Source organism: Eutrigla gurnardus, assembly GCF_963514095.1.
Source record: "Eutrigla gurnardus genome assembly, chromosome: 13".
In the NCBI taxonomy this organism is placed as follows: Eukaryota; Metazoa; Chordata; class Actinopteri; order Perciformes; family Triglidae; genus Eutrigla; species Eutrigla gurnardus.
Window position 1 is genome coordinate 28,201,240 of NC_139936.1, and position 14,898 is coordinate 28,216,137.

Genomic DNA, 14,898 nt, shown 5'->3' on the forward strand with positions numbered 1-14,898 from the left:
CCACCGCAGTCATGGTAATTGGAATTGTGTTGCTAAATGTGTGTGGACAGTGATAATAATGTAATGATATTTTTAATTATTTCAATCATGTTACAAATTTGACAGAAATGAAACTAAAACCACCAATGAAATTAAAATACAGCAATTGGTCAAACAGGAAGGAGGAGCTGCTGGACCTGAAGCCGGTCAGTGAACGAGCTGTTTATAAATCCAACAACATGGGGAGAAGTAGACGACGTGCTTTTTGTAGTCCATTATTGTAGATTCTCCAGCGCAGACGCACGTCAATCACAGGTGCCGATCATCAGCTGTCAATCATCAGCAGCATTATAATGACGTAGTTTAGTGAAAGTTCGGTCTGATTCTCTGAGCACCGCAGTCAACTTTTCCTAAATCCTTTTGAGTTCTCCTATAACCTGTCCTTAACCCCGCGACGTTTTCCCCAGAGGTCAAGGAATAGGAGTTTGTAATAGGAGTTAGGAATAGGAGTTAGGCTTTGAGGGTGGTTGTGGCTCAGAGGTAGAGTGAGTCGTCCTCCAAACAAAAGATTGGCAGTTTGAATCCCACCTCCTCCTGTCTACATGCCAAAGTGTCCTTGGGCAAGATACTGAACCCCAATTGCCCCCAATGCTGCGCCATCGGTGTGTGAATGTGTATGAATGTGTATGAATGAGTTAGATCCTGATGTGCAGGCGGCTCCTCTGCCATCAGTGTATGAATGTATGTGTGAACGGGTACAAGTAACTGAATGTAGTGTGAAGCGCCTTGACTAGCTAGTTAGCTAGAAAAGCACTTTATAAATGAGTCAGTGTTACCTGCTTGAGTTCTCATCTCTCCTCCTCTGTGGTTCGCTGGTCTTCTTAGCTCTGAGTATCCATGGTTCAACAGGCGTGGTAGGTACTGATGGCAGGGTGGCTACAGTGGGTATAGCTGGAATTAATGGCCCAGGGTTTGTTCTGGGTACAGAGGGAAACGAATCAGCCTTTGACACTGTGACCTCCTTTGCCCCGCTGGCATCCTCTCCACAGTGCGGGCAAAACCTGAGATCCCTCAATATGGAAGCACATTCACGGTGAAAGCGGTGAGAGATACTGCCATAAGGCCTGCACTCCATGAAGGTGCCCTGTGATAAAGAGCAGACAAAACACTGCATTAACAATCACAATAATTGATCCTAGTTCATTTATTAGGATAGCTGCAAAATATGTTAGGAGTAACTTGAAAACACTATCTAGCCTGATATCATGGTAGACAACCGAAAGAGAGATGCTGATTTAAAAATTATGGGATTAAAAAATATATCTATTTATCCTTTATTATGCAGGGAGACCTTATAATTTAAGATCGTCTGATTTTGATAATTTAATTTATTTTTTTAATTAAAAAGTAATCACTCATCTGTGATGCAAAAATATAATAAATAATAAATGTATGTTTTACAGTATGCCATTTTAAGTATATCGTTTTTAGTATATTTTGATGATTATTTAGATAAAAACATGAATCATATTTATTTTGGCCAGGATAATCGTGACATGAAATTTTATTGTCCCATGCCTAGCCAAAGATTTAATATAATAATAAGATTTAATATCCAGGAATTCACATTATAAACACTACCACTGACTATCCATGTAAGGTAATGTCCATACTAGGATTCAACCCAGTCTTGTTCAATTTAGTTGAAAAAAGTACCCCTGGTTGGGAGTCAGAGAGAGGTTTTAAAGGGATAGTTCGGAATTTTGGACATAAGACTTATTTTCCAAGTCAGCCGGTGTGTTCGAGACGTCTGGAGACGTTTTCAAGAAAAACACTCATACCGACTCCACAGTGCACCCGAGGCAAATCAATTGTAATGGCAGACTATCGATGTACATATCGGTGTTGATAGAATGTTTGAAATAAAACCAACCTTGCATTTTTAAGGATTTATGTCTCAGCAGCAGCAGCAGCGTGTCATACTTCCTAGTAGGCTATGGCAGCGGTGGACTGATATCACCTAGCAGTTATAAGTTACCGGTTCTATAATAGTTTGTTTACCTGCTGTCATTGCTACAGACGCAGAGTAGCCTGCAGTGCTAGTTTCTTCAATCTCACAGAAATGGCCACTTTTGGAGAATATACTGAAACTTTTGAAGACTCTGATGAGGTGTTTTTTTCCACCCAAACCCAAGCGTACCTGTACAAGCCTGAATATACAGAGGAAGAATTGCGCGAGAGGGATGCTCAAAGGGCAACGCCTCCGAGGGCTTACGGTTCTCCGGACGGAGCAGAGGTTCGGGTTCGCGGTGCGCAATTGTGGGTTCGCGGGGCCTTGTGCTGCCCGGTGTTTACGTGAGCTCCGAGGGCTTTTCAGACAGCCTTGGGGGCTTAAGCGCCGACAAATCGGCGGTGTTCAGGTGTGTATTTACCGGCTGGATTCCGAGCAGCGTTTGGAATCCAGAGTTTTGAGTCCGACGGAGCAAAGTAAAATTCCGCTGCTGCTGAGAAACTAGTCCCTCAAAAAATGGATGATTCATGCGATGCAAGGCTAGTTTTGTTTCAAATATTAGTCTAGTGTTTTAATTGATTTGCCTCGGGTGCACTGTGGAGTCGGTATGAGTGTTTTTAATGCCATGCTAGCTAGAACGATTGACTTGCGCTAGCCATAGCATAAGCGAACTCGGCAACTAGAAGAACTGAATGAAATTTCTTGAAAACGTCTCCAGATGTCTCGAACACATCGGCTGACTTGGAAAATAGGTCTTCTGCCCAAAATTCCGAACTATCCCTTTAAAGTACGTCAGAGTAAGAGAGAGGAGGGAGTAGAAGAGGTAGGATGCAGGATACAGAAGAAAAAGAAAACAAGATAAGAGGGACATGGAAATGGGTTAAATAGAAGACAAATTTAAAGCAGGAATGTAAAATATAAAGACAAAAAAATAATGATAAAGGTGAAGAAAAAGACAAAGGGCAGAGGAAATGGAAGAAGAGCAAATAATGGATGATATTATGATTTATTAATATTAATATTTATTATTTATTCATGGCTGTGTAAAATTTTACCAAAATCTTTCTTGTTAATGCATTCTACTTGAAATCTTCCCATATATTACCAGCATAATCCTGTTACATTCTACTGTACATAGTACTGTTACATATAACAGGCAATATGAGTGTTTTGTTTCGCCTCACCACCCGGCAGAAAAGTCCACACCCAGGGCAGCAATGGTGCTTGACCATGCCGGCCCGGTGGTCCTCACACAGAACCAACAGATGGACAGTGTTGGAGGGTCGCATCATTTCCTGCTTCATCACTCGCCTCTGGCAACTAATCAGCTGTGGAGAGAAGATAGAGTAGGCATTCACAAAAAATCTGTCATACTGCACAACAATAAAGCCAATATGCTTTCAGATAAGTTAAAATTACTTTATTGGTCTCCCCAAGAAGAAATTTGTCTTGGATAATTGCTGCATCAATAACATTACAACATACAACAGAGACATCCAACCAACACAAACGTATAGAAAAAAACCCGGTAAAAGTACAAATGTACATTGAACATTTGGGCTACTTAAAAATGAGCTGTGCAAATTGCCATCCATGTGCTTGTGTAAAAGAGCCATCCCACATTCTGTAGAAGAAAATGTGTTACCTCACAGTTTTATTTTAATCTCATCCTAATACTCCTTTCTCTTGTACTGGTCAAATGTCCTGCTGCTCCTATTTGATTGTGGTTAGAGTCCCAGTCGGCATCATTTTTTTTTATCATATTCACTGAAGCCGACGACATAAATCATCTGGTTTTAGAAAAAAGAAAAAAGAAATCGCAAAAATCGACAGCACCAATTCATCCTGTCCAGCTTCCAATTCCTCGGTTGAAAACCGAAACGAAGAGGTCCAAAACAACCAAGGAAAAGAAAACACCGGTGGAAAATACGAAACAAAAGAAAGATTGAGACAGTACCTGTGATAAAACGAGAGTCTACATCGGACCCGCGTTTCAAAGTTGGCGTGATCTAAGGGATTTGAAAGGGCACAAAGTCGAGGGGAAGGAGCTCAGTGGTCGTGGGGGAGGAGCGTGAGAGTTGTAAACATTCAAAATCTGACAGAGTGCCCTCGATCCGCTGGACTTGCCGACTGGGACTTAAACTTTTGTTATCCTGATGAGAAGACCTTTTCGTCTTTCCCCCTTCCTGGACTGACTCCGAAACATCCTTATCTCACATTGACATTGATTGATCAAGGCCCGATGAGTGGTCCCTGTTGTGACATTGTGTAGAGAAACAAGTCTCCCCCGAGAGCAGCCACACCTTCGACTTCGGCCGCTTTCGGACAGAGCTGCGTCATTCCTGAATCTGTGTATGAGGATATGGAGGCTCTTAATTCATGGTTTCTCAACACCTGTCAAACAGCCATAGACATTGCGGCACCATTAAAGACCAGACTGCATAAAACTACATCGGAGCCCTGGCTGAATGAAACGACCCGTGCTGCCAGACAGGAGTGTAGAAGAGCTGAACGAAAGTGGAAAAACGACAAATTACAAGTGTCTTTTCAATTGTTGAGGGATGCTTGGCGTAATTACCAATACACTGTGAAAGAGGCTAAAAGAAAATATTTTTCTGATATTGTTCTGTTGAATTCCCACAAGCCTCGTGTATTGTTTAAAGTTATTAACTCTGCTCTGAATGCACCACAGACTGTTGGAATAGAGGTCTCCCCTGCAATGTGTGAAACATTTCTCCACTTTTTCATTGATAAAAGTGTCTTCTGCCAGAGCACTTATTTCACCTCCTGCCATTGATCCTTCAGTCTGTGTCCCATGCTCTGCTGTGTTGGACACATTTGAACCTGTGACCCTGTCCTTCCTTCAGAACACTGTTGATCATTTGAAGCCCTCGGGGTCCCCTGAAGATACTGTCACTCCCCGACTTTTTAAGGAGGTTTTCCAGACTGTTGGTCCATCCTTTCTCTCAGTAATTAATAGCAGTCTGTCCTCTGGAGTGGTCCCTGCTAATTTTAAGCATGCAGTTGTGCAACCTTTGCTGAAGAAACATGGGCTTGATCCTACAGTGATGACACATTTCAGGCCTATCTCTAAATTGCCTTTCCTTTCTAAAATCTAGGAAAGATTGTGCATTCTCAGCTCATGGACTTTTTAAATGAACAAAATATTCTTGAGATTTTCCAATCCGGTTTTAAAACATTGCACAGCAAATAATCAGCGCTTTTAAGAGTTTTTAATGATATCTTTTTAGCTACTGACTCTGGTCACTGTGTTGTCCTTGTTCTTTTAGATCTGACTCCAGCATTTGATACGGTGGACCATAAAATCTTGATTGCTCGTTTAGAGCAGTGGGTGGGCATCAGTGGCAGAGCACTTGAATGGTTCAGGTCATACCTGTCACATCGAACCTTCTGTGTCAGCCTTGATGACTCTGTGTCCTCCACTGCTCCTCTCTCATGTGGGGTACCGCAGTCTCTGTGCTTGGCCCTCTTTTATTTTCCCTCTATCTACTCCCTCTTGGCTCGATTCTCAGGAAACATGGCATTTCCTTTCATTGTTACGTGGATGACAGTCAGATCTATGTCCCCCTTAAAAAGCCAGACCTCTACAATATTAAGCCACTCCTAGACTGCCTACATGACATCAAAGCCTGGATGTCTTTACATTTTCTTAATTTAAATGAAAACAAAACAGAGGTCATGGTCTTTGGTGGCACTTCTGTGACCCCCCTAGTTGACCTGGGTTCTTTGGCACAACATCACAAGCCAATTGTGAACAATCTGGGGGTGAAGGTGGACGCAGAGCTTAAATTCGCCAGCCAGATTAAAGCTGTGGTGAAGTCTAGCTTTTTTCAGTTGAGGCAGTTGGCAAAAATTAAACCGCTCCTCCAGAGACAACATTTTGAGACAGTGATCCACACCTTTGTGACCACTCGGCTGGATTACTGCAATGGACTTTATATGGGGGTTAGTGGGTCCTCCATTGCCCGTCTTCAACTGGTTCAAAATGCTGCTGCACGTCTTTTAACTGGCACAAGAAAGTTTGAGCACATTTCACCTATTTTAGCTTCACTCCACTGACTGCCCGTTCATTTTAAAATCCTTTTATTTGCTTTTAAAGCCTTAAATGGCCTTGCTCCACCCTACCTCTCTGAGCTGCTACACCCCTACACTCCCAGCCGCTCTCTCAGGTCAGCTGACCAGCTGCTCCTGACAGTGTCTAAAGCCAGGCTGAAGCTCAGAGGGGAGCAAGCATTTGCTGTCGCAGCTCCAAGACTTTGGAACGGATTGCCGCTGCACATGAGACAGGCCTCTTCATTGTCTCATTTCAAATCTCTTCTTAAAACCCACCTCTTCTCTTTGGCGTTTGACACCATGTAGAGTGTTGATTTTATGTGTATATGTGCATATTTTTTACCTTTTTATTTTTTAATTTTATTTTATTTTTATCTTGTGCGGGCAGTGCACCCTTTTATTTTCTTTATTTGTATTTGTTTTTTAATTATTTTAGTTTAGTTGTATCTGATTTTATCTGGTTTTATTTGCGTTTTATCTTATTTTATTTTATTCTATCCTATTGTGTCCATCATTGTTATTGTGCTTCTGTTGTGTTGAAAAATGTATTTATTTACTGTGAAGCACTTTGGAAACTGTTGTGTTTGTTTAAATTGTGCTATATAAATAAAGTGGATTGGATTGGATGCCTCTTGGAAGAGACGTGTATTGAATCAATGCAAATCCACTCATCACACCTTCCTCCATCTTCTCTGTAAACTCTGTATAAAACTCTGGCTAGCCCCACACTCATCAGAGAGGATTTTATGGCAATGCTGTGACTTCCTTTTTCCACTGTCAGTGATTAAACCTCATCTGAACCGGCCACAGAATTGGACCTGAAGAGTTTTCTTCCACAATACATTCTTCTGTTCTACCTTACATGCCTTGCAAACACTCATTCATACGTACTACTACTCTTCATAAACATCCATGCATTCATTTATCCATCCAAGATTACTATTAGCTTATTTATATTGGTGCAAAAATATAGACTGTATATAAGAAGTGGATGTAGTCGTGACATCACCCATTGGTTTGTGGACTACGACTTTGAAGCTCAAGTTCAGAATTTGGCCATCACCTACTTGGTTTTTGGCTGTTGCCATCTTGTAATTTTTCACAGAAGTGACCATATTTGGACTGCGGAGTGACAGAGCTGCACCCCAAGCAGCAACCTTAATCCATCTGGCTCCATCTGGATTCTGGTGTGAAGAAAAAGGTAAACTTTCCAGCTAAGTGTTAAAGTAATCTTAGTAGCTAATTGCATTGGTACCATGGTAGCCTCGGTAGCAAGGCTATAGAATCAACCTGTCAATCACAAATAAGCTCCCCAAAACATGCCAAGCATTATGGTCTTTTTGTCTCTAAATGGGAGCATAATTTACTAAATGAACATCATGCTGTATTGAACAAGATTTGAAACTAGAGATTGAGACTAGCAATGCACCAATATCGATACCAGTATTGGGTATCGGGACCGATACGGTACTCATACTCATAAAACTACTCCAATACAACTGCACCCGATACCACTATGGCATTGTGACGTTAACCTCTTATCAGTTGAGCCTAATAAGCAACAGCTGCAAAATAACCTGATGCACAAACATGTTAAATCCATAATTACTATATTGCATTTGGACGGGACCGGTACTTGCAGCGCCGCCAGCAGCGCCCACAACAGCGACCACAACAGCGCGGCTAACAGCTGAGTTGACGAGGAGCAAGCTGGAGCTTGGGGAGATAAAAAGAAAAAGCAAGCAAGTAAGCGAGCAACGGGGACTGGAGCAACAAACGGAGCAGGAGGAAAGCTTGGAGAGAGCAGAGACGTTGGAGAGGGAGAGAGAGAGAGAGGGAGAGGGGGGGGGGGGGGGGGGGGGGGATGGCTGCTGCAACCGTCACCACGCCGCAACTTGTGGACAAACCAGGGGCGCGAAGTGCGATACGGCAGTACTTTAGCGTAGGCGAGGCAATTAACACCGATGCACCACTGTGTAAACAGTGTTTTAAAAACATGCATGGCTAAGGGCGGAAACACCTCCAACTTAGCCAAACACCTAAAGGACAAGCACCCAGACCTGCACACTGAGCTCAGGGTCATTTACTCATGAAAAAAAGTTACATTCAGTGCTAAAAGCAAGCGCCATCCCCCTGCACTCTGAACAAAAGTAGCTCTGGAAGAAAAAAAAATAGAGCTGGTTTATTTATATTATTATATTTTATATTATTGTATTTATATTTTCACAGTGATTTTTAAACGTTTTGCCATACATGTAGCCATGCTGATTTACAATAAATCTGAAGTGGTCCCTTATTTTTTTTCCCAGTGGTGTAAAATGCATACATGCATTATTTTAAAATTGTGTGCATTAATAAAGCTTGTCTTTGTGGTATTTTATTTTATTTACTGATTAATATGTTATTGTTCTAAGATTTTCTATTAAAATAAAGTCAGTAATTACATTTTTTGCGTTCTCTTTTTATTTGAAAAAGTATCGAAAAGTACTGAAATACATGTTGGTACCGGTACCAAAATGTTGGTATCGTGACAACACTAAGATGCAGTATGTGCGCAAAACAGATTAGCTGTCTGTCTGCAATGGCATAATCTGTCAGGGTTTCCACCAATGTATTGCAATCCTGATGTAATGTTAGCGGGTGCATGATCGAGAGAGAGAGAGGATGTGTGAAAGTGAGTATGCATAAATGCTCTTAAGTAAATCCTTAAGATCCATGGGGAGACACGGGCTAAATTCCTGCGTCTCGTTTGTCAGTCAGCTGATGGGAGTTAAAACAATGGTGATTGATCATGTGTCGTCGTCCTGTGACGTGGATACATTCACAGGGTCAGAAAAACAAAACAACAAACGTTAAATGGAAATGATTATGGTGGGCCTTTTGACACTGCAATGACAACAAGGTCAGTAGGTGACAAGTACTACTCCACCTCACTCCAACATGCATTTAGGATACTTTTGATATCAAGTTTTGCTGCTAAGCTTGGTCCTTGACAGGTTACAAGATGACCTACTATCACAAGGTGACATGTTATAAGGGAATGTGAAATTCAGTCAGAATAAGATTTGATTCACAACCATTCAGTTGAGGGTATATGAAAAACGACATTGATCCACTTTTTAAACAGAATAAGCACCATTTACAGCTGCTCTATGAGCGGGGTCTGATTCATGACGTGGTAGCACTTGTTGCATATATGAGGGGGGGCATTAGCTCAGGAGGTAGAGCGGGTTGGCTGGTAACCGCAAGATTGCTGGTTCGATCCCCAGCTCCTCCTAGCTGAGTGTCTGGTGTCCCTGAGCAAGACGCCTCACCCTAATTGCTCCTGAGGAGCTAGCTGTCGCCCTGCGTGGTTGACTCCGCCGTCGGTGTGTGAATCTGTGTATGAATGGGTGAATGTCAGTTAACACTGTAAAGCGCTTTGGATAAAAGCGCTATATAAATGAGGACCATTTATAGGAGCTTTTTCGAGCACAAAGTGCAGAAGCAAGCACCTGCTTCTCTTAAAGGTCATAATGATACCATTTTATGTAAACGAATAATTTAAAAAAAGAATACATCCAGAGTTTTTCCGAAAGGTGCAGAATCAAAAGTATCACTTCTTGTGATTCTAAATTAATCATTTAAAAAAATGTTGACGGTCTGTAATTGTTTGTTTACCTCTGTGTAGATGTGTGACGTGTGGCTGCTGCTTCTAGCAAGGCTTGTGAGCTGATAGAATAACAACGTTGGTATCACGTGGTATCTCTGCGTATTCATGGGTCAAGAGTCTTTGGGGTTGCCAGTTAGTGTGCAAAACAGTTTGACGGTAAGCGGGCGTCATTTCAGTACCAGTCCCAAGTGCAAAGTGACAAAAGGAGGCGCAAAACCAGAGTGAACATTGGTTCAGCATTTGATCGTTGGAGTCAGCTGAAGGAGTTTCAAGGACTGAAAAGCCACGCTGAGGTGGCCACTTTCCTTCTTGACCGGTAAGATATCATTAAAGCTAGTTTTTGACGTGACGTGAATGCAAAGGATGGAGGGAGTGTGAGTGTGACATCTAGTAGCTGGATGTTATCAATGTTGTCAATAGCACCTTTAACTTCTTGCACCAAAAGGCTTACCATCTTTCCAGCTCTTCTATCCACGGCCAGCGCCATTTATTCTTTAATCCTTTATCAATTAGGAGGGTATCTTCCCCAGGGTTCATGAACTTACTCTCCATCCTACTTTCCTTTGTGACATCTCTGCTCGGGCAGTCGAGCATCTATGCAGATCTCGGTTGAAGCTTATTGACCCGCCCCATTCTACTTCTGATTGGCTAATAATGTTAGTTTGACGGGGGAGAGTTCCTCTCATATCATCGGTAGATGGACACATGAACACGAAAGTGATATTATTTTTAAATATAAGATTTTTTCCGCAGCCAAATGCCGTACGCTGGAAATCCGGCTGAGTACTTTAAGCCCTGGATTCTGTTTGTAGTTGCTCATCACACGGATTCTTGCAGGTTGAGTCATTCTTGTTGAAAAATTAGAATAAACGTCTTTGACATGGCCGCGTGTTTTGTGTGTGTGTGTGTGGGTGGGTGTGTGTGTGGGTGGGTGGGTGTGTGTGCGTGTGTGTGTGTGTGTCTAAGCCATTTATAGGAGCGCCCCCGAAAGTCATCAAGAAGCAAAGTGACCGCCAACGAGGGAAAACCACGGACCTCCTTTCAGCGTGGAGCATTTGAAGGCATCACGCAGATGACAAGACAGTCGACTCTGTTGGGTGAGGGAGATGAGTCCCAGAGGCTTGCCTGCAGTTCCATCTACCGCCAAAGAGGCGGCTAGAAGCAACGCATCTCAAATCTTACAGACTGACACTTTAAAGCTGTAGTCTACGATTTGAAAGGTTTGAAAAAAGCTATCGGATTAATTTTGGCTCAATTGAAAGATCTTTCAAATCGTGGACTACAGCTTTAAGTACTCATCTCAGTTATACTCTTATCTTAGATAAGGATCTGTCCTTTAACTCCATGCATTTGTTACCTCAAAAATGGATTATAGAAATTAATTATTATCAGACTGCTTTTGACTCAACAAAAAAGGGATCACATTTCTCCTGTATTCGCTTCTCTGCACTCTGAACCTGTTCCCGAAAGCTGCCGACTATTGATTAAAGAAATGTATCTGCTACCTGGCCGGAATTGGCCCATGGAAGCACCAAGATCTCTTCCTAAAGTCAGTTAAGGTAGTTTTTTCTCACCACTGTCGAGTCATATTTCAGTGTTTTCTTTACTTCAGATGATCTTTACCATTCCATCCATGCTCTCCATGGCCATGCAGGTCTGATCCTCGGTGGACAGGTTACCTCCGCTGTGAGGAGTCTCCATACGACAGCAGCACAGTGGCAACTCCTCAGCTAGGTCTGTTTCTGTCACAGCAGCATCCACTGCTACACCTGCACACACACATCCCATTATTTCACCACACATTGACCCACAATTATGCTGGGCAAAATAATTGTGATTCACAATATTATACTGATGATCATCAAAATATGCTTATAACTCTTAAAATAGCATTGAACACACTGGAATCACTTTACATTTTGTTAAGATACAAATATTTGTATTGTGTCACAGATGCATCTTTTTTTTGTGAAAATCTTTTTTAGTGAAAAACAAGTAAATAATCTTAAATAAAATAAGGTCTGCCTGCATTAATAAAGATACTTATTATTAAATCAGACTCCATTTTTCATTTGTCTACCATGATATTTAAAATTATACCAATAAAAGGAACTGTACCATGATCAACTTAGCGCGAGTATTAGATTGTGACACATAAAATGTCTCAAATGTCTCCGCGATCTGCCTTTACAGAGAGATCGTTAGTATCGTTCTACAGTGCACACGGAAAGATTTTTTGTTTGTAAACACAGAAGTCTTGCACGTTTGGGCCGACCATCAACACGAATCCAGCGTTTTTGGTGCCTGTAATCGCACTTTTTTGAAACCAGGTCCCAGGGTGAAAAAGAAAAAAAAACACCCCTCCGTGTTTGTGTTCGTGGAGACGGCAAATTCATAACAACAACAATGGCGGCCTACGTGCTTGAGATCGTTGCAGCAGAAATTCTGCTCCTTTGTACGATGCCGTATTAGGGCCACTGTATGAAAAAAACGGAGTGGAGAGAGGGGGGCAATATTCCGAGAAAAACAGTGGGCAGATTTGCTACTTTATTACGATGCTAACAAAAAAATGGCATTTATGCTAGCTAACTTCCCTTGAATGTACGTATTAATTTTTCTAGTTAATACATCACAACGCATTGTTAAGGTCCTGAAGGTGATGGCTGTTGATGGTTATTGTTGGTTTTATTTATATGGGCCAAATTGTCATCTTATGGGTGTTAATTTATCAGTCGGTTGGTACATGTCTACAGTAGGGTTGCACATCTCTTTGTGATAAACGGTTCGATATGCATCTAGATACACAGGTTACGATTCGATTCAAAAATGATATCCTTTTATTACAGACCAATTCGAATCGATATACAGTGTAAGAACGATACGATTCGATTCTACGGTTAATATTTGTTGTAGATATTTTATAAAATAAAGAAGCCGATTCTTAGAAAGTGACAGTACAATAGTTTCTTTTCAAATATGTAAAATACCACATATCCCCAAACATTGTGGCTGTATGGCACTGGCAAAAAAAAAAAAACAGAACGACAAAATCACATGTCATTGTATTTATTTTTAGACATGGAGCAAAAAAAAGTCTGGCTGAATCGTTGGATGGCGGTCACAGGACAGTGTCGTGGACGCTACCCGTGCTGCGGCCGCCTCTTGTGGCGCAAGTTGAGACACAAGCGATTGACATTCAAAGCCTTCTGTCTCTCACTTGCAGTCATGGAGTGCCTGCAGTCACACGGCAGCGTCGCAGCCGCCTACCTGTGCTGCACCCGCCTCTCCACCTCCACCTCCTCCATGTTCCATGTTGTCCCTTTTTTATAACTCATACAAGCTAGCCAGCTACGGCGTTTCGCGGGCAGCTTCAGCTCTTGCGTTGTTTTAGAGACGCTGGTGTAATGCCGCCAACCGCTTCAAAGTCTCGCGATACCCGATCCATGACTCTGTAACCGATTCATCTAGGAATTCATTGATAATTCGTATCGATTGAGGAGGCTGCTACCGATGCAGCCATATCTCTCACTTGTTGAACTGAATATCCAGTCGCATCGGTTCATCGTTTACAACCCTAGTCCACAGGCAGCGTTGTTTCCACGCTTCCCATTCACTGTCTATGTGAGAAGCCGTGCAATGCATTCTGGTAGTGTTGCGGCGAGTATCGCGAGACAGCACGTCGAGTTGCCTGCTCCTCATTTGCATAAAGTTGAGGTCCAGTCTACTTTATGCAAATCAGAGGCGTCCAACTCAACTCGCCGCCTCTCGAAAGCTCTCGAAAATCTTTTCAACTGCCCGTTGTCAATTAAAAATGAAGACAGATTCAGCAACTGGATAGCTTATTTCTCGCATAAAAAAAATTCAGAATCACATTTCGGTGAACTATTTTCGTAAAATAAGAGAAAGTTTCCAAACTAGCCGCCATGTTGGTTGGTTTTGAAATCCGGAAGTGTGCGCATGGTTGTAGGAAGGAGAGCACCTGTCAATCATCCGCCTAGTGGCAGCCCACCAAGCGTGTAATACTGGGAAGTGGCGCGACAACTAGCGTTTAAAAACACCCCTGTGGACACATACCTTTAAAAGGTCCCCTATTATACTGTTTTTCATCAAATTCACACAGCTGTCAGAGGTTCAACCACACTGTATTCGATATGCATTGCCCAAACCCATTCATAGTCCTGAAATTAAGCTGTCTAAAAGTTGCTCAAATGAGCTCTGCTGAAACAGGCGGTTCCTGTGCTTGCACCTTTAAATGCTAATGAGCTCCTTCTGTCATCGCCAACTTGGAGAGCCACAGAGACGATGCCACTTACGCTAGCGGCAGCATGGGCCAATGTTTACGGTGCATGTATGGCTATGGCTCGCCTATGTGGCTCAGGTGAAGATGCTTGGTCCCGTATGGTTGGGACAGATCCTTTTAAGAGGGTCAGTGTCGAGGCAAAGCTTTGTACTGACCCTTGTTACTGAAGCAGTTCGATGTGAAGTGGTTAGCACACACATACAAGCTAACACGGACCGTAGCCGGCACATTGTCATTAAAAATGACTCTTCTGTTCTTCTGTAGCTGGGACAGAATAGAAGCACTTATGTTGATTTGTACAACCAACAACAGAGCAATCTGCATGTCTAGCTCTGAGCGATGACATTGTGAAACACCGCTATCTCACTGCTGTTTCACCGCAGGACACACGGAACTTCACCTCGGTGATGAACGCCCCCTCTCGGATATCTCCTATCATCAGGAGTTTGGCCTATGCAAATGACTCCCTTCGTTACGTAACGACGGAAGCTGAATCTGAACAGCATGTAGGAGCGGCGTTGTACCAGAGGGGGGGCTGCAGAGACCATGCAGGAGTCGCTTGTTTTCTTCATTCTGGGAGTCGACAGGCTCAGGGAGGACCAGTTTATAGGTGTAGAGACCAGAGAAACCCTGTTTTTCATCATATGGGACCTTCAAGATGTAGCCGTAGCTTTCACTTGTTGACATAGCAACGGCAAACATCCGGTCAAGCAACCCGTTTACTTCCCATGAACGCCATAATAGAGTAGCAAATTTGCTCAGTTTTTTTTCCCTTTTTAACTACAGTGGCCCTAATAGGCCGTCGTACCTCTGCCACTACGCTGAGCTAAAAAGGATCACGGACAGCTTGTATACCGTGCGCAAGCTTTCTGCACATGCTGC

At 42.6% G+C, this 14,898-nt stretch overlaps 1 protein-coding gene across 3 annotated transcripts in view; it reads right to left on the reverse strand.

Annotated features, from left to right (window-relative positions):
- The window catches only part of LOC311022746 (histone-lysine N-methyltransferase EHMT1-like), a 76,179-nt gene that overhangs the window by 40,276 nt on the left and 21,005 nt on the right, over positions 1 to 14,898 (reverse strand). For all 3 annotated transcript variants that reach the window (XM_084024271.1, XM_084024269.1, XM_084024270.1), the window contains exons 6-8: positions 11,340 to 11,485; positions 3,175 to 3,318; positions 816 to 1,123 (exon numbers count right to left, since the gene is read on the reverse strand). In XM_084024271.1, the coding sequence (XP_083880397.1) occupies positions 816 to 1,123; positions 3,175 to 3,318; positions 11,340 to 11,485 (598 nt within the window). The remainder of the gene's footprint in view (positions 1 to 815; positions 1,124 to 3,174; positions 3,319 to 11,339; positions 11,486 to 14,898) is intronic.